Source organism: Perca fluviatilis, chromosome 7 (assembly GCF_010015445.1).
Source record: "Perca fluviatilis chromosome 7, GENO_Pfluv_1.0, whole genome shotgun sequence".
In the NCBI taxonomy this organism is placed as follows: Eukaryota; Metazoa; Chordata; class Actinopteri; order Perciformes; family Percidae; genus Perca; species Perca fluviatilis.
The window spans coordinates 40,458,487-40,478,126 of record NC_053118.1 but is presented as its reverse complement, the minus strand read 5'-3'; the positions used below and the strand labels follow the sequence as shown (position 1 = coordinate 40,478,126).

Below are 19,640 nucleotides of genomic sequence, written 5' to 3'. Positions count from 1 at the left end.
CATCACATAATACTGAGGGGGGAGTTGGCACTGATGGGGGGGGAATAAAGCAACGCTTCAAACGAATGTAAAGGATCAGAGAAGGAATGTGTTTGTGAGGGTGGGGGGGGCGTTTCTTTGACCTCAGAAGTCAGAGGGTTGAGGCTAGAAGCCATACATACATAACAGGAGACTGGTGTTCCCTTCTAGCAGACTGATCTCATCAAGTGGCCTATGTAGGACACGCCAATTCGTATGCCGTTATTGGCGTGTTATAAAGGTCTGCGTAGGGAGGTTGGTCGGGGGGGGGCAAGTGGCGTGTATGTGTACGCCCGCTCTATACAGCGTAGACATACACGCGGATAGCTGAAAAAGTGTACAGATAAAATGCCACTTTGCTTAAGGAAATTGGCTTGTATATTTACGTGAAGTCAGGATGTCATGTTGCTTCTAGCCGTAACCAGCCGGAGCTGAACGTCACACGACTTAAAACAAGTCAGATTAACCAGGTGAGCTGCTGTTAGCAGAGCTATAAATCAGATTAACCAGGTGAGCTGCTGATAGCAGAGCTATAAATCAGATTAACCAGGTGAGCTGCTGTTAGCAGAGCTATAAATCAGATTAACCAGGTGAGCTGCTGATAGCAGAGCTATTAATCAGATTAACCAGGTGAGCTGCTGATAGCAGAGCTATTAATCAGATTAACCAGGTGAGCTGCTGATAGCAGAGCTATTAATCAGATTAACCAGGTGAGCTGCTGATAGCAGAGCTATTAATCAGATTAACCAGGTGAGCTGCTGATAGCAGAGCTATTAATCAGATTAACCAGGTGAGCTGCTGATAGCAGAGCTATAAATCAGATTAACCAGGTGAGCTGCTGATAGCAGAGCTATAAATCAGATTAACCAGGTGAGCTGCTGTTAGCAGAGAGAAGTTGGACAGGACTGATCAGGGGGAGTTTCTGACTTCTGAGCGCAAAGGGAACGCAGTAACTCTATCGCGGGAGTGGGGGAGAGGAGGGGGAGGAGGTGGGGGAGGAGGTGGGGGGGGTCTAACAGGAGTTGAGCTCCTCCATGGTCTGATTCAGCGTCGCCTGCAGCTCCATGTTGGCGTTTCTGGCTGAAGTCAAAGCATCTGAAACAAGGAAAAGAAAAGTTATTAATTATCCTAATGTTATGATTATTATTAAAGTCCCACTACAGACACTACAGACACAAACAGTCCCACTACAGACACAAACAGTCCCACTACAGACACAAACAGTCCCACTACAGACACAAACAGTCCCACTACAGACACTACAGACACAAACAGTCCCACTACAGACACAAACAGTCCCACTACAGACACAAACAGTCCCACTACAGACACTACAGACACAAACAGTCCCACTACAGACACTACAGACACAAACAGTCCCACTACAGACACAAACAGTCCCACTACAGACACTACAGACACAAACAGTCCCACTACAGACACAAACAGTCCCACTACAGACACAAACAGTCCCACTACAGACACAAACAGTCCCACTACGAACACAAACAGTCCCACTAGAGACACAAACAGTCCCACTAGAGACACAAACAGTCCCACTACAGACACAAACAGTCCCACTACAGACACAAACAGTCCCACTAGAGACACAAACAGTCCCACTAGAGACACAAACAGTCCCACTAGAGACACAAACAGTCCCCCTAGAGACACAAACAGTCCCACTAGAGACACAAACAGTCCCACTAGAGACACAAACAGTCCCACTAGAGACACAAACAGTCCCACTAGAGACACAAACAGTCCCACTAGAGACACAAACAGTCCCACTACAGACACAAACAGTCCCACTACAGACACAAACAGTCCCACTACAGACACAAACAGTCCCACTACAGACACAAACAGTCCCACTACAGACACAAACAGTCCCACTACAGACACAGAGTGTGTCATGATGACCAATATTTAGTAGTGCTGTCAAACGATTAAAATATTTAATCACATTAATGTCATAGTTAACTCTATTCTGAATGATTTCTCAACCACCAAACACCAGATCTCGTTGGTCTCGTCAGTGGAACCATTCGGCAACTTTTTAAACGTAAACTTTCCATTCAGAATCTTATTGGCGTCCATTTCTGCGTCTGGCGCTCGCCATCCACTCAGAACGTAACGTTAGCCGTTAACACAAGAGCAGGGGGAATGAGAGGGGGGGGAGACACCAGAGCAGGGGGAATGAGGGGGGGGGAACACCAGAGCAGGGGGAATGAGGGGGAGACACCAGAGCAGGGGGAATGAGAGGGGGGAACACCAGAGCAGGGGGAATGAGAGGGGAGACACCAGAGCAGGGGAATGAGGGGGGGAACACCAGAGCAGGGGGAATGAGAGGGGGGGGGAACACCAGAGCAGGGGGAATGAGAGGGGGGGGGAACACCAGAGCAGGGGGAATGAGAGGGTGAAACCCTGATAGTACACCCTGACCTGATAGTATACCCCCCAGACCTGATAGTATACACCCTGACCTGATAGTATACCCCCAGACCTGATAGTATACCCCCTGACCTGATAGTATACACCCAGACCTGATAGTATACACCCAGACCTGATAGTATACCCCCAGACCTGATAGTATACCCCCAGACCTGATAGTATACACCCTGACCTGATAGTATACACCCAGACCTGATAGTATACCCCCAGACCTGATAGTATACACCCAGACCTGATAGTATACCCCCAGACCTGATAGTATACACCCAGACCTGATAGTATACACCCTGACCTGATAGTATACCCCCAGACCTGATACTATACACCCAGACCTGATAGTATACCCCCAGACCTGATAGTATACCCCCAGACCTGATAGTATACCCCCAGACCTGATAGTATATACCCCCAGACCTGATAGTATACACCCTGACCTGATAGTATACCCCCAGACCTGATAGTATACACCCAGACCTGATAGTATACACCCTGACCTGATAGTATACACCCAGACCTGATAGTACCCCCCAGACCTGATAGTACACCCCCAGACCTGATAGTATCCCCCACTGAGTATACACCCTGCCTGATGTATACCCAGCCTGAAGTATACACCCAGACTGAGTATACACCCCAGACCGATGTATACCCCCAGACCTGATAGTAACCAACCTTACCCCAGCCGAGTATACACCCTGAGTAACACCCCTGATGTATACACCTGTATACCTGTGTACCCAGACCGAGTACACTGAAGTATCACCGTAGTACCATGTACACCCAACGTGTATACACCCAGCTGAGTATCCCACGATGCCCCAGTATACACCAGACCGAAGTATACAGAAGAACTCTGATGTTACACCCTGACCTGATAGTATACACAACCGTTATACACGTATAACAGACCATAGTATACCAGCCGAGACCCCCAGACCTGAAGTATACAACCTGAGTATACACCAGACCTGAGTATACACCCAACGAGTACACCGTAGTATACCCCAGACCTGATGTACACCCTGACCTGAAGTATACCCCCACCTAGTACTCCTCACCTGATATATAACCCAGACGATAGTATACCCCCACGATAGTACACCAGACCTGATAGTATACCCCCAGCTGTAGTATACACCCTGACCTAAGTATACCCCCAGACCTGATGTATACCCCAGACCTGATAGTATACACCCTGACCTGATAGTATACACCCAGACCTGATAGTATACCCCCAGACCGATGTATACCCAGACCGATAGTATCCCCCACCTGATAGTATACACCCAGACCTGATAGTATACACACCGAGTTACCCCCGTCATCAGACGGTATACCCCCCAGACCTGATAGTATACCCCCAGACCTGATAGTATACCCCCAGACCTGATAGTATACCCCCAGACCTGATAGTATACCCCCAGACCTGATAGTATACACCCTGACCTGATAGTATCCCCCAGACCTGATAGTATACACCCAGACCTGATAGTATACCCCCCAGACCTGATAGTATACACCCAGACCTGATAGTATACCCCCCAGACCTGATAGTATACCCCCAGACCTGATAGTATACCCCCAGACCTGATAGTATACACCCAGACCTGATAGTATACACCCAGACCTGATAGTATACACCCCAGACCTGATAGTATACACCCAGACCTGATAGTATACCCCCGACCTGATAGTATACCCCAGACCTGATAGTATACCCCCAGACCTGATAGTATACACCCAGACCTGATAGTATACACCCTGACCTGATAGTATACACCCTGACCTGATAGTATACCCCCCAGACCTGATAGTATACACCCTGACCTGATAGTATACCCCCCAGACCTGATAGTATACACCCAGACCTGATAGTATACACCCAGACCTGATAGTATACCCCCAGACCTGATAGTATACACCCAGACCTGATAGTATACACCCAGACCTGATAGTATACACCCAGACCTGATAGTATACACCCAGACCTGATAGTATACACCCAGACCTGATCGTATACACCCAGACCTGATAGTATACACCCAGACCTGATAGTATACACCCAGACCTGATCGTATACACCCAGACCTGATCGTACACCCTAACAGAAGAAGAAACTCACCTTCCAGGCCGTCGATGGTTTTCTCCAGTTTGGCCACTGAACGCTCCGCAGCCTCGGCTCTGCTCTCAGCCTGGAAACAGGAAGTCAGCAGTCACACACAGGAAGTCAGCAGTCACACACAGGAAGTCAGCAGTCACACACAGGAAGTGAGCAGGTGAAGAGGAAGTGTTACCTCCTTGAGTTTGCGGCTCAGGTTCTTGATCTCCTCTTCGTACCGGTCCTCCTTCAGAGAGTACTGAGACAGAGAGACACACAATCACTGACACACAGACAACAGCCAATCACGGATCAGAACACAGACAACAGCCAATCACGGATCAGAACACACAGAATCTAAAGCCTCCCAAACACTAGAGGACTCTGAACACCATCTCACCTCCATCGTTATCTGTCATAACATGTAAAGACACCTGTCAGGGTCACACTATACAAGACTACACCTGTCAGGGTCACACTATACAAGACTACACCTGTCAGGGTCTCACTATACAAGACTACACCTGTCAGGGTCTCACTATACAAGACTACACCTGTCAGGGTCTCACTATACAAGACTACACCTGTCAGGGTCACACTATACAAGACTACACCTGTCAGGGTCTCACTATACAAGACTACACCTGTCAGGGTCTCACTATACAAGACTACACCTGTCAGGGTCACACTATACAAGACTACACCTGTCAGGGTCACACTATACAAGACTACACCTGTCAGGGTCACACTATACAAGACTACACCTGTCAGGGTCTCACTATACAAGACTACACCTGTCAGGGTCTCACTATACAAGACTACACCTGTCAGGGTCACACTATACAAGACTACACCTGTCAGGGTCTCACTATACAAGACTACACCTGTCAGGGTCACACTATACAAGACTACACCTGTCAGGGTCTCACTATACAAGACTACACCTGTCAGGGTCACACTATACAAGACTACACCTGTCAGGGTCTCACTATACAAGACTACACCTGTCAGGGTCACACTATACAAGACTACACCTGTCAGGGTCTCACTATACAAGACTACACCTGTCAGGGTCACACTATACAAGACTACACCTGTCAGGGTCACACTATACAAGACTACACCTGTCAGGGTCACACTATACAAGACTACACCTGTCAGGGTCACACTATACAAGACTACACCTGTCAGGGTCTCACTATACAAGACTACACCTGTCAGGGTCACACTATACAAGACTACACCTGTCAGGGTCACACTATACAAGACTACACCTGTCAGGGTCACACTATACAAGACTACACCTGTCAGGGTCTCACTATACAAGACTACACCTGTCAGGGTCACACTATACAAGACTACACCTGTCAGGGTCACACTATACAAGACTACACCTGTCAGGGTCACACTATACAAGACTACACCTGTCAGGGTCACACTATACAAGACTACACCTGTCAGGGTCACACTATACAAGACTACACCTACATCTGTTCTGAGAAAAGTAACCAAACTTGAGGGAAAGTCTGCAGATTGTGTTCTGCAGTAAATGCAGATGAATGTCTCCAGTACCCGGAGGTCTGGGTTTACCCACCAAGTTAGTCTAGATCCTCAACCTTCCACTTCAGGAATTGCTCCGGATTTATGAGGACTATGGTTAACTGCTCCTCAGATCTCTGCAGGGTAAATCCAGACAGCTAGCTAGACTATCTGTCTGTCTGTCTGTCTGTCTGTCTGTCTGTCTGTCTGTCTAACAGCTAGCTAGGCTATCTGTCTGTCTGTCTGTCTGTCTGTCTGTCTGTCTAACAGCTAGCTAGACTATCTGTCCAATCTGAGTTTTCTGTGGCACGACTAAAACTACTTTTGAACGTCCACATGTACCACCAAAACCAGTTCCTTCCTGAGACTATTTAGCACATTGTTGTCCCATCCAGGAATGCTGTGTGGACTAGCCAGACCCTCCTCCACAGTGCTGTGGAGGAGGGTCTGGATGACTCACTTCAGAAGGGTTGAAAATCAGAAGATTTCCCTCTTTAGCGTGGCGCCACAGCACCCATTGGTTGTTGATGTTCACATGATTTAACTTCACTACCAAGACTCCAACACAGGAGAATATCAAACATGTTGGATTGTGTTTGAGCGTCCAGACCGGAGAAAGACGAAGAGTTTTATGACCTTACGCCCAACGACTGAGACGACGGGAGACTCAGGATTTATTCATATTATATTATATTATATTATATATATATATATATATATATATATATATATATATATATATATATATATATATATATATATATATAAAATTGGGCATTAGTCTAACAGAAGACTCACTTGGAGAGGCATTTGGTCGAAGGTCAACATTAGGTTCAGTCAGAATATTACCCTTTCAGAATAAGATCATAAATGTGAACATTGTGATGTCAGAACCCTTTCAGAATAAGATCATAAATGTGAACATTGTGATGTCAGAACCCTTTCAGAATAAGATCATAAATGTGAACATTGTGATGTCAGAACCCTTTCAGAATAACATCATAAATGTGAACATTGTGATGTCAGAACCCTTTCAGAATAAGATCATAAATGTGAACATTGTGATGTCAGAACCCTTTCAGAATAAGATCATAAATGTGAACATTGTGATGTCAGAGTGCTCCTCCTCCTACCTTCTCCGTCTGCGCCTGCAGAGACTTTGAACCAGTGAAGACTGTTTTCAGCTCCTCCTCCAACTGCCGGCTCTTACTGCAGGTCAGAGGTCACAGAGGGGTCAGACGGGTCAGTCGGGTGTGTGTCGGTACACGATCCGTTCTGCCTGCACGATCCGTTCTGCACATGCGCAAAATTTCCGCGCATGCGCTGTTGTACGAGGATTTATGACTGTTCCACGTTAGCTAAACTAACGTTAGCTTCCCGGTGGAGGCTAGCCATAGACTAGCGTGGAACAGATCGTGCAGGTCGTATCCTCGGTAAAACTGGATTATCTCGCGCATGCGCAGAACGGATCGTGTACCGACAGGGTGTCTCGGACGCCACGGACACACCAGCCGCGAAGCAGAGACACTTTTAGTTATCTAATCTGTCTGCTCGCACTGGCCGCCATCAGGAGCTCTGCAGCTATCGGTTCGGCTTCTGCCCGAGCGAATGGGTCACTGCCAGCAGCAAAACATGTAACTATCAGTGTGTCCCTGGGGGGTCAGTGTGTCCCGGGGGTCAGTGTGTCCCTGGGGGTCAGTGTGTCCCTGGGTCAGGTGTGTCCCTGGGGGGTCAGTGTGTCCCTGGGGGTCAGTGTGTCCCTGGGGTCAGTGTGTGTCCCTGGGGGGTCAGTGTGTCCCTGGGTCAGTGTGTCCCTGGGGGGTCAGTGTGTCCCTGGGGGGGGTCAGTGTGTCCCTGGGGGGGTCAGTGTGTCCCTGGGGGTCGGTGTGTCCCTGGGGGTCAGTGTGTCCCTGGGTCAGTGTGTCCCTGGGGGGTCAGTGTGTCCCCTGGGGGTCAGTGTGTCCCTGGGGGTCAGTGTCCCTGGGGGTCAGTGTGTCCCTGGGTCAGTGTGTCCCTGGGGGTCAGTGTGTCCCTGGGTCAGTGTGTCCCTGGGGGTCAGTGTGTCCCTGGGTCAGTGTGTCCCTGGGTCAGTGTGTCCCTGGGGGGTCAGTGTGTCCCTGGGGGGGTCAGTGTGTCAGTGTGGTGAGTTTGGTTAAAGCCATGCAGAGAGAGGCAGCAGGAAGAGGAGCTGAAGCTTAAGGTCAGAGGTCAGGAGGAGGAGCTGCTCTGATTGGGCAACAGCTCAGGTGACACTCAGTACCTTGTCCTCAGAGGCCTGCAGGCTCTTCAGTGATTGGTCGAAACTCCTCAGCTGCTCTTCCAACCTCCGGACCTTACTGTTAGACATGCAGCAGCGACATGTTTCCATGGAAACAGACAGGAAGAAATTAGAGCGCTGTTAGCGAAGCAGAGACCTCGTAGACTAGGTGTAAAGGGTCTGAGAATAACAGACTAGGTGTAAAGGGTCTGAGAATAACAGACTAGGTGTAAAGGGTCTGAGAATAATAGACTAGGTGTAAAGGGTCTGAGAATAACAGACTAGGTGTAAAGGGTCTGAGAATAACAGACTAGGTGTAAAGGGTCTGAGAATAATAGACTAGGTGTAAAGGGTCTGAGAATAACAGACTAGGTGTAAAGGGTCTGAGAATAACAGACTAGGTGTAAAGGGTCTGAGAATAACAGACTAGGTGTAAAGGGTCTGAGAATAACAGACTAGGTGTAAAGGGTCTGAGAATAATAGACTAGGTGTAAAGGGTCTGAGAATAATAGACTAGGTGTAAAGGGTCTGAGAATAATAGACTAGGTGTAAAGGGTCTGAGAATAACAGACTAGGTGTAAAGGGTCTGAGAATAACAGACTAGGTGTAAAGGGTCTGAGAATAACAGACTAGGTGTAAAGGGTCTGAGAATAACAGACTAGGTGTAAAGGGTCTGAGAATAACAGACTAGGTGTAAAGGGTCTGAGAATAACAGACTAGGTGTAAAGGGTCTGAGAATAACAGACGCGGTCTCTCTCTCTCTCTCTCTCTGTCTCTCCCTCTCTCTCTCCCTCTCTCTCTCCCTGTCTGTCTCTCAGCAGCATCAGAGCAGCTTCATGCAGTAAGCAGCGGTTAGTGTGTGCATGCATGTGTGTGTGTGTGTGCGTGCGTGCGGGTGTGTGTGTGTGTGTGTCTGTGCGTGCGTGCGGGTGTGTGTCTGTCTTTGGCGTGTGTGTGTGGGTCGTGTGTGTGTGTGTGTGTCTGTGTGTGTGTGTGTGTGCACGCGGGTGTGTGTCTGTCTTTGCGTGTGTGTGTGGGTGGTGTGTGTGTGTGTGTGTGTGTGTGCGTGCGTGCGGGTGTGTGTCTGTCTTTGCGTGTGTGTGTGGGTCGGTGTGTGTGTGTGTGTCTGTGTGTGTGCGTGCGTGCGGGTGTGTGTCTGTCTTTGCGTGTGTGTGTGTGTGTGTCTGTGTGTGTGCGCGTGCGGTGTGTGTGTGTGTCTTTGGGTGTGTGTGTGGGTGTGTGTGTGTGTGTGTGTCTGTGTGTGTGCGTGCGTGCGTGTGTCTGTCTTTGCGTGTGTGTGTGTGTGATTGACCTCTCTCCCTGCTCGGCCCGGTCTTCAGCTCGTTCCAGTTCTGCTTCCACCATCATCAGTTTACGAGCCACCTGTCAATCAAACACACCTGATGTCACATCTTTTTATTTAGTTTATTTTGAACATTTAAAAAAAATAAATAAACATCAGCAAACATCTTTCAAAACTACAGTAACCGATTCAAAGGGTTTCTATGTTTAAAACAGAAAACTACCTCCTTGGTAATTTAGTATCTCTTAAAGAGACAGTACACACCAACATGTGTTGGACATGTTAAGGGAAAGGTAAAAGTACTTGTCACATACATATACAGTACTGTGCAAACGTTTTACGCAGGTATGAAACATGCTATAAACTAAGAATGCTTAATGTTAATGGTTTATTTTCATCAATTAATAAAATGCAGTGAATGAACAGAATAGAAATCTAAATCAATATTTGGTGTGACCAGCCTTTGCCTTCAAGACAGCATCATCGTAGAGGGTTTTTGGTCACTCACTTTGCATTTTGTAAATTGATAAAAATAAGCAATAGTTTATATTTTTGAAAGCATTGTTAGTTTACAGCATTGTTTCACAACTGCTTGAAAGACTTTTGCACAGTACTGTACATGTATTATGTATATTATGTATTCTCTGCATCCAACAGGAGCAGTGTGGGGAGCAGTGTGTCTGTGTTCTGTATTATAAACCAGATGTTGCTGCATCGACTGTATAAGTGAAGCCAAAACATCTGGATTTCTGTAACTTTAGGTACTTCAGATTTTTGTCCAAGAGTTCATGTTTCTGATCACTTTGGTTTTTATTATGATGAAATAAATATGGGCTGAAACCTCCTGATTGACAGCTAGGATTGACTCCTGATTGGTTGGGTGGGTGTGTGGGCGGGACTTAGATCGGTAACACGCAGACTCCAGCGCCAACATTACAGGATGGCAGCGCCGTACCCAGAAGGTTTTGGCTTCACTTTAACAATGTAAAATAATTGGATATAACAAGTGTGAACCTCTTCGTATATATACACACACGTATATATATATATATATATATATATATATATATATATATATATATATATATATATATATATATATATATATATATATATATATATATATATATATCAGGGGCTTGACATTAACTTTTTGAGGCACTTGTCCTTCGGACAAGTACATTTACGTTTCACTTATCCATGCATAAAAGTCACTTGTCCGGGTAAAGATTCATCATTTTATAAAAAAAATTGTGTTTTGCTAATGCAGAATTTGAACAAACCGTTGAAAGCATCCAAACACTATCAACATTAATACAATTCTGTTGAAACAGTAGAAACAAACGTTTCCCAACAATAGATTTCCCCTTCAACAAGAAAAAAGGATCTCCAGACTCCACAATACAAAGTAATATGTTGCACGCCGGTGTGCAGAAGTTATTATATTGAGATTCTAAGTCAGTATTTTAAAGTTTGTCATTACTTTCAGATTCCTAGTCAATATTCAAAGTTACTTAGTCAATATATTGAGATACTAAGTCGATACTTTGAGATATTGAGTCAATATATTGAGATTGTAAGTCAATATTTTAAATGTTCTTATTGGTTTGAGATTCTTTGTCAATATTCTGAGTTACTAAGTCAATATATTGAGATACTAAGTCAATATTTTGAGATAAGTCAATATATTTAGATACTAAGTCAATATTTTGAGATAAGTCAATATATTTAGATACTAAGTCAATATTTTGAGATAAATCAATATATTGAGATACTGAACAATATTTTGAGATAAAATATATTGAGATTCTAAGTCAATATTTGACATTTTCTCATTACTTTGAGATTCTTAGTTTATATTCTGAGATACTAAGTCAATATTTTGACCAGAGGTAGTGGTGACTTGAACTTCTACTATATCTAAAATAATTTTGTAGACATACAATGGATTTTGCCACTAAATGTTGGTGTTAACTTTTTTTATACAATTTCACAAATTTCTACCCGGCAGAGGCTGATTTACCGAAAGGATCCTTTTAAAAAGCTGTAGCTACTTTACAGTTGATTATTACCTGATATTTAATCTGCATATATTATTTATTTTTTTCAAAAAGGAGCAAAAAAAACGACATTATAGAACGGCTTGTTTATTGCTAAGGCAAAATTAAATGATTTATTAAAAATGTAACAACAATAACAACCACTGGATAGGAAAAGGGTATTTTACAACAACTTTGAATGCAGCACAACGCTGGCGGGGCGAATTTCAAGTGAACGCAACATCTGTGTTTTTCCGACAACAGCAGCGGCTCGCTGTCATACGTTCCTCTCCAGTGAAATACAGACACACTTTTACACCGTTTAGCTGTCAGCATTTTAACTGTTATACGCCAGCTACGCTAGCCGGCTAACGCGTATACGTTATGCTGTTGAGTGTAGTGTTAACTAGCGTAACATGCGGCGATGTTTAGGTTGCCTCTAACGTCCGTTTTCGGAGCATCCGAGAGAAGCGCAGGCATTTCAGTGGCACCGCGTTGCAATTCGGTCCGGTAGATAACGGTCGTTAAGGCACCGGTGCCGTATTAGCACCGGGTCTCTCCTTTTCTGTCAACGATGTGGCGAGGAGGTAACGTTAAGGCGGAGTTAACAAGCTAACGTTAGCTAAGTTCGGCTGGGTCTAACGTTAGCGGTCCGCTGACCGGGATGGCGGGGGAAAGAAATTATCGTTTCAAATCAGTAACATAGACGTAATGAGTGGCACATGACGTGAACTAACATGGCATTTTAGTTTGTTTGAGTTTTAACTTGTCCAGTGGGACAAGTACATTTCTCTTCCACTTGCCCTACAAAAAATCCACTAGTCCCGGACAAGCGGACAAGCCTTAATGTCGAGCCCTGTATGTATATATATATATAGTATAAGTATAAAGTGTGAACCTCTTCGTATTTGCGGTCAGCCTCCTCTGCGATCAGTTTGGCTTCTCTGAGCTGAATCTCCTGCTGCTCCATCCGGTCCTCGTCTTTCAGAGCTCGGTTCTCTATCACCTTCATCCCTCTGGGGGGAGACAAAGGGAGGGAGAGAGGGGGGAGAGAGGGGGAGGGGGGGTGAATTATACTGAATTAAAAAACACTAGCCTTTTTGAAGGAGCTTAAGATTCTCCAAACAGAGATACTATGAGATGGGGAAGAGAGCGAGTCGCCTGAAGCTAACTGGTGGTTCCTAAGGCTGGACATCAGTACAATACAACAGCATCTCATCATCAGTACATTATACTATTATCTCCTCATCAGTACATTATACTATTATCTCATCATCAGTACATTATACTATTATCTCATCATCAGTACATTATACTATTATCTCATCATCAGTACATTATACTATTATCTCATCATCAGTACATTATACTATTATCTCCTCATCAGTACATTATACTATTATCTCCTCATCAGTACATTATACTATTATCTCATCATCAGTACATTATACTATTATCTCATCATCAGTACATTATACTATTATCTCATCATCAGTACATTATACTATTATCTCATCATCAGTACATTATACTATTATCTCCTCATCAGTACATTATACTATTATCTCATCATCAGTACATTATACTATTATCTCCTCATCAGTACATTATACTATTATCTCCTCATCAGTACATTATACTATTATCTCCTCATCAGTACATTATACTATTATCTCCTCATCAGTACATTATACTATTATCTCCTCATCAGTACATTATACTATTATCTCCTCATCAGTACATTATACTATTATCTCCTCATCAGTACATTATACTATTATCTCATCATCAGTACATTATACTATTATCTCCTCATCAGTACATTATACTATTATCTCCTCATCAGTACATTATACTATTATCTCCTCATCATTACATTATACTATTATCTCCTCATCAGTACATTATACTATTATCTCCTCATCAGTACATTATACTATTATCACATCAGTACATTATACTATTATCTCATCAGCAGTACATTATACTATTATCTCATCATCAAGTACATTATACTATTACTCATCATCAGTACATTATACTAGAAACAGCATCTCCTCATCAGTACATTATACTAGAAACAGCATCTCATCATCAGTACATTATACTATTATCTCATCATCAGTACATTATACTATTATCTCATCATCAGTACATTATACTATTATCTCATCATCAGTACATTATACTATTATCTCCTCATCAGTACATTATACTATTATCTCATCAGTACATTATACTAGAAACAGCATCTCATCATCAGTACATTATACTATTATCTCATCATCAGTACATTATACTATTATCTCATCATCAGTACATTATACTATTATCTCCTCATCAGTACATTATACTATTATCTCCTCATCAGTACATTATACTAGAAACAGCATCTCATCCGAAGGAAACTGCAGACGCTTTTGCACCGTTCATCAGTTTCGATGCCCAGAAAGCATTTGACAGTGAATTGGCCATTTCTGTATAAACCACGAGCTTCTATGGGATTCCACCCGCGGTTGGTGGATTGGAAAAGGGTCACATACACAAACCCAAAGTCAGCCTCTGCTATTAATATTTGAACCTCTAGCAGCTCTAATCAGGCAAAGTGAAAACATTAAGGGTATAAAAGACGATGGGCGGGCCGTGCACAAGATTTCGCTCTATACCAACGACACATTGACGTATATCAGCGACCCAGTTTCTTCTGTCCCTGCACCGATAAGGACTCTAAAAGAATATGGAGAAACTCTCGGGCTATCAAATTAAACAATCAAAATCGGAGGCATTGATGTTGGTGGGACAATGGCCGACCCAACTAACTGGAAGATTTAAATTCCACTGGCCTAACTAAGGGTTCAGACACCTAGAAATTGTAATAACTTCTGACATGCTACATGTGTTCAAGGTCAACTATGGAAAAATGATCTAAAAAAAAAAAAAAAATGACCTTACGAGATGGGAAGCCCTACATTTATCCCTAATAGGGCGAGTGGAAACAATACGAATGATCATTTTGCCAAGGCTCCTCTTTTTGTTCCAATCTCTACCCCTAGAGGTCGGTTAGGGTAGGGGTAGGGTAGGGTAGGGTAGGGTAGGGTTAGGGTAGGGTTAGGGTAGGTTAGGGTAGGTTAGGTTAGGGTAGGGTTAGGGTAGGGTAGGTTAGGTTAGGGTAGGTTAGGTTAGGGTAGGGTTAGGGTAGGGTTAGGGTAGGTTAGGGTAGGGTTAGGTTAGGTTAGGTTAGGTTAGGGTAGGGTAGGGTTAGGGTAGGGTAGGGTAGGGTAGGGTTCTTCATCAGCCTTCGCCGATGACCGATAACGGCTGCCGATATGTCTCTGGTGTGTTATTGATTACTGCTGCTGTGTCTCTGGTGTGTTATTGATTACTGCTGCTGTGTCTCTGGTGTGTTATTGAGTACTGCTGCTGTGTCTCTGGTGTGTTATTGATTACTGCTGCTGTGTCTCTGGTGTGTTATTGATTACTGCTGCTGTGTCTCTGGTGTGTTATTGATTACTGCTGCTGTGTCTCTGGTGTGTTATTGAGTATTGCTGCTGTGTCTCTGGTGTGTTATTGAGTACTGCTGCTGTGTCTCTGGTGTGTTATTGATTACTGCTGCTGTGTCTCTGGTGTGTTATTGATTACTGCTGCTGTGTCTCTGGTGTGTTATTGATTACTGCTGCTGTGTCTCTGGTGTGTTATTGTAGATTGCTGCTGTGTATCTGGTGTGTTATTGAGTATTGCTGCTGTGTCTCTGGTGTGTTATTGATTATTGCTGCTGTGTCTCTGGTGTGTTATTGATTATTGCTGCTGTGTCTCTGGTGTATTATTAGTATTGCTGCTGTGTCTCTGGTGTGTTATTGATTACTGCTGCTGTGTCTCTGGTGTGTTATTGAGTACTGCTGCTGTGTCTCTGGTGTGTTATTGAGTATTGCTGCTGTGTCTCTGGTGTGTTATTGATTACTGCTGCTGTGTCTCTGGTGTGTTATTGATTACTGCTGCTGTGTCTCTGGTGTGTTATTGATTACTGCTGCTGTGTCTCTGGTGTGTTATTGAGTATTGCTGCTGTGTCTCTGGTGTGTTATTGATTACTGCTGCTGTGTCTCTGGTGTGTTATTGAGTATTGCTGCTGTGTCTCTGGTGTGTTATTGATTACTGCTGCTGTGTCTCTGGTGTGTTATTGAGTATTGCTGCTGTGTCTCTGGTGTGTTATTGAGTACTGCTGCTGTGTCTCTGGTGTGTTATTGAGTACTGCTGCTGTGTCTCTGGTGTGCAAACTATAGACCTATATCTAACCTTCCTTTTCTATCCAAGATCCTTGAGAAGGTGGTTGCTAATCAGTTATGCGATTTTCTACATAGCAACAGTTTATTTGATGACTTTCAATCAGGATTTAGAAAGAATCATAGCACAGAGACGGCACTGGTGAAAATTACTAACGACCTTTTAACTGCTGCAGACAAAGGTCTTGTCTCCATTCTTGTTTTACTAGATCTTAGTGCTGCATTTGACACAATTGACCATTCAATCCTGTTACAGAGATTGGAACACTTGGTTGGCATTAAAGGAATTGCTCTGAGTTGGTTTAGGTCCTATTTCTCTGATCGATCTCAATTTGTGAATGTTAATGATAAATCCTCCAAGTACGCTAAAGTTAGCCATGGGGTTCCTCAAGGCTCAGTGCTTGGACCAATTCTATTCTCCTTATATATGCTTCCTCTAGGCAATATTATTAGAAAACACTCAATTAACTTTCACTGTTATGCGGATGACACCCAATTATACTTGTCAATCAAACCAGACGAAACCAGTCAGCTAGCAAAATTTCAAGAGTGCATTAAGGATATAAAATCCTGGATGACCTATAATTTTCTGATGTTAAACCCTAACAAAACTGAAGTTATTGTGCTGGGCCCTAAACACCTCGGACTTCATTATCTAGAGATATAGCTACTCTGGATGGTGTTGCCCTGGCCTCCAGCACCACTGTTAGAAATTTAGGAGTTATCTTTGATCAGGATATATCCTTTAATGCCAATCTAAAACAAACCTCAAGAACAGCCTTTTTTCATCTTCGTAACATTGCCAAAATTAGGAATATCCTGTCTCAAAAAACGCCGCTGAAAAACTAGTCCATGCATTTGTTACTTCCAGGCTGGACTATTGTAATTCCCTACTGTCAGGTTGCTCAAATAAGTCTCTTAAGACTCTCCAGCTGATCCAGAATGCTGCAGCGTGTTCTCACAAGAACTAAGAAAAGAGATCATATTTCTCCTGTATTAGCTTCTCTGCATTGGCTTCCTGTTGAATCCAGGATTGAGTTTAAAGTCCTTCTCTTGACCTACAAAGCTCTAAATGGTCTAGCACCATCATATCTAGAAGAGCTCCTAATACCCTATTGTCCCACTAGAACACCGCTCCCAGAATGCAGAGTTACTGGTGGTACCTAGAGTCTCTAAAAGTAGAATGGGAGCTAGAGCCTTCAGTTATCAGGCTCCTCTCCTATGGAACCAGCTCCCGATCTGGGTTGGGGCAGAAACTGTCACCTCATTCAAGAATGAACTTAAAACTCTCCTATTTGATAAAGCTTATAGTTAGGGAGTGAGGAGTTGCAGTGTTCACCTAACTGGCCCAACTGCTTCTCTTCATAATTGTTAGATTAATAATACATAACAAAGTAGAGGGAGGCAGGCCAGCCAAGCCAGATCCGGGGAGGGGAGAGTTCTAAGCCCAAAAAAAGCTACCTCTCCTTATGACCTGTCTCTCTTAGTTACCTGTTATAGTTGCGCTGTTATAGTCCTAGACTGCCCGGGGGACCTCCTTCCTTTGACACACTGAGCTGCTCTCTCCTCTCCCTTTCTATTACTGTTACTATTACTATTACTATTTGTGTGCAGCCCGTCCAGAAATGCTTGTTACTAATCCTAGCTTCTGGGGAGTTTACTCCCGGAGTCCTTATGCTTTTTCCCCAGCGTATTTCCTTGGAGAACGTTGGCACCAAGACCCTGGTTGCAGCTGTCGCGTGGTCCTGCTGCACTCCCTGCTGAGCTCAGTGATGCCCTGCAATGTCATGCTGCGTCCTGCTGAACCCTGCAGCTTCCCGCTACATCCAGTCACTGTTCCATTATTAATGTGACTACTATCGCCACTGTTCATCACACCCCAACCGGCTCGTCAGACACCGCCTACCAAGAGCCTGGGTCTGTCCGAGGTTTCTTCCCAAGAGGGAGTTTTTCCTCGCCACTGTCGCACTGCTTGCTCTTGAGGGAATTACTGTAATTGCTGTAATTGTTGGGGCTTTGTAAATTATAGAGTGTGGTCTAGACCTACTCTATCTGTAAAGTGTCTCGAGATAACTTATGTTATGATTTGATACTATAAATAAAATTGAATTGAATTGAATTGAATTATTGATTACTGCTGCTGTGTCTCTGGTGTGTTATTGAGTACTGCTGCTGTGTCTCTGGTGTGTTATTGATTATTGCTGCTGTGTCTCTGGTGTGTTATTGATTACTGCTGCTGTGTCTCTGGTGTGTTATTGAGTATTGCTGCTGTGTCTCTGGTGTGTTATTGAGTATTGCTGCTGTGTCTCTGGTGTGTTATTGAGTACTGCTGCTGTGTCTCTGGTGTGTTATTGATTACTGCTGCTGTGTCTCTGGTGTGTTATTGATTACTGCTGCTGTGTCTCTGGTGTGTTATTGATTACTGCTGCTGTGTCTCTGGTGTGTTATTGATTATTGCTGCTGTGTCTGTGTTATTGATTACTGCTGCTGTGTCTCTGGTGTGTTATTGAGTATTGCTGCTGTGTCTCTGGTGTGTTATTGAGTACTGCTGCTGTGTCTCTGGTGTGTTATTGATTACTGCTGCTGTGTCTCTGGTGTGTTATTGATTACTGCTGCTGTGTCTCTGGTGTGTTATTGATTACTGCTGCTGTGTCTCTGGTGTGTTATTGAGTATTGCTGCTGTGTCTCTGGTGTGTTATTGATTACTGCTGCTGTGTCTGGTGTGTTATTGAGTATTGCTGCTGTGTCTCTGGTGTGTTATTGAGTACTGCTTGTGTCTCTGGTGTGTTATTGAGTACTGCTGCTGTGTCTCTGGTGTGTTATTGATTACTGCTGCTGTGTCTCTGGTGTGTTATTGATTATTGCTGCTGTGTCTCTGGTGTGTTATTGATTACTGCTGCTGTGTCTCTGGTGTGTTATTGAGTATTGCTGCTGTGTCTCTGGTGTGTTATTGAGTACTGCTGCGTGTCTCTGGTGTGTTATTGAGTATTGCTGCTGTGTCTGTGTTATTGATTACTGCTGCTGTGTCTCTGGTGTGTTATTGATTACTGCTGCTGTGTCTCTGGTGTGTTATTGATTACTGCTGCTGTGTCTCTGGTGTGTTATTGATTATTGCTGCTGTGTCTCTGGTGTGTTATTGATTACTGCTGCTGTGTCTCTGGTGTGTTATTGAGTATTGCTGCTGTGTCTCTGGTGTGTTATTGAGTACTGCTGCTGTGTCTCTGGTGTGTTATTGAGTATTGCTGCTGTGTCTCTGGTGTGTTATTGATTACTGCTGCTGTGTCTCTGGTGTGTTATTGAGTATTGCTGCTGTGTCTCTGGTGTGTTATTGATTATTGCTGCTGTGTCTCTGGTGTGTTATTGAGTACTGCTGCTGTGTCTCTGGTGTGTTATTGATTACTGCTGCTGTGTCTCTGGTGTGTTATTGATTACTGCTGCTGTGTCTCTGGTGTGTTATTGATTATTGCTGCTGTGTCTCTGGTGTGTTATTGATTACTGCTGCTGTGTCTCTGGTGTGTTATTGAGTACTGCTGCTGTGTCTCTGGTGTGTTATTGATTACTGCTGCTGTGTCTCTGGTGTGTTATTGATTACTGCTGCTGTGTCTCTGGTGTGTTATTGATTACTGCTGCTGTGTCTCTGGTGTGTTATTGATTA

General features: G+C 44.0%; 1 protein-coding gene across 3 annotated transcripts in view; it reads right to left on the bottom strand.

The window, feature by feature from the left end:
* Window positions 1–980: 980 nt before the first annotated feature.
* The window catches only part of LOC120562382 (tropomyosin alpha-4 chain-like), a 25,859-nt gene continuing 7,199 nt past the window's right edge, over window positions 981–19,640 (bottom strand). For 2 of the 3 annotated variants that reach the window (XM_039806089.1, XM_039806090.1), the window contains exons 4-9: window positions 12,607–12,724; window positions 9,679–9,749; window positions 7,243–7,318; window positions 4,767–4,829; window positions 4,595–4,664; window positions 981–1,113 (exon numbers count right to left, since the gene is read on the bottom strand). In XM_039806089.1, coding sequence (XP_039662023.1) covers window positions 1,031–1,113; window positions 4,595–4,664; window positions 4,767–4,829; window positions 7,243–7,318; window positions 9,679–9,749; window positions 12,607–12,724 — 481 coding nt within the window. In that variant the 3' untranslated portion in view covers window positions 981–1,030. Of the gene's footprint in view, window positions 1,114–4,594; window positions 4,665–4,766; window positions 4,830–7,242; window positions 7,319–8,369; window positions 8,446–9,678; window positions 9,750–12,606; window positions 12,725–19,640 lie in introns of all 3 variants that reach the window. The other variant, XM_039806091.1, reaches the window with a different exon arrangement.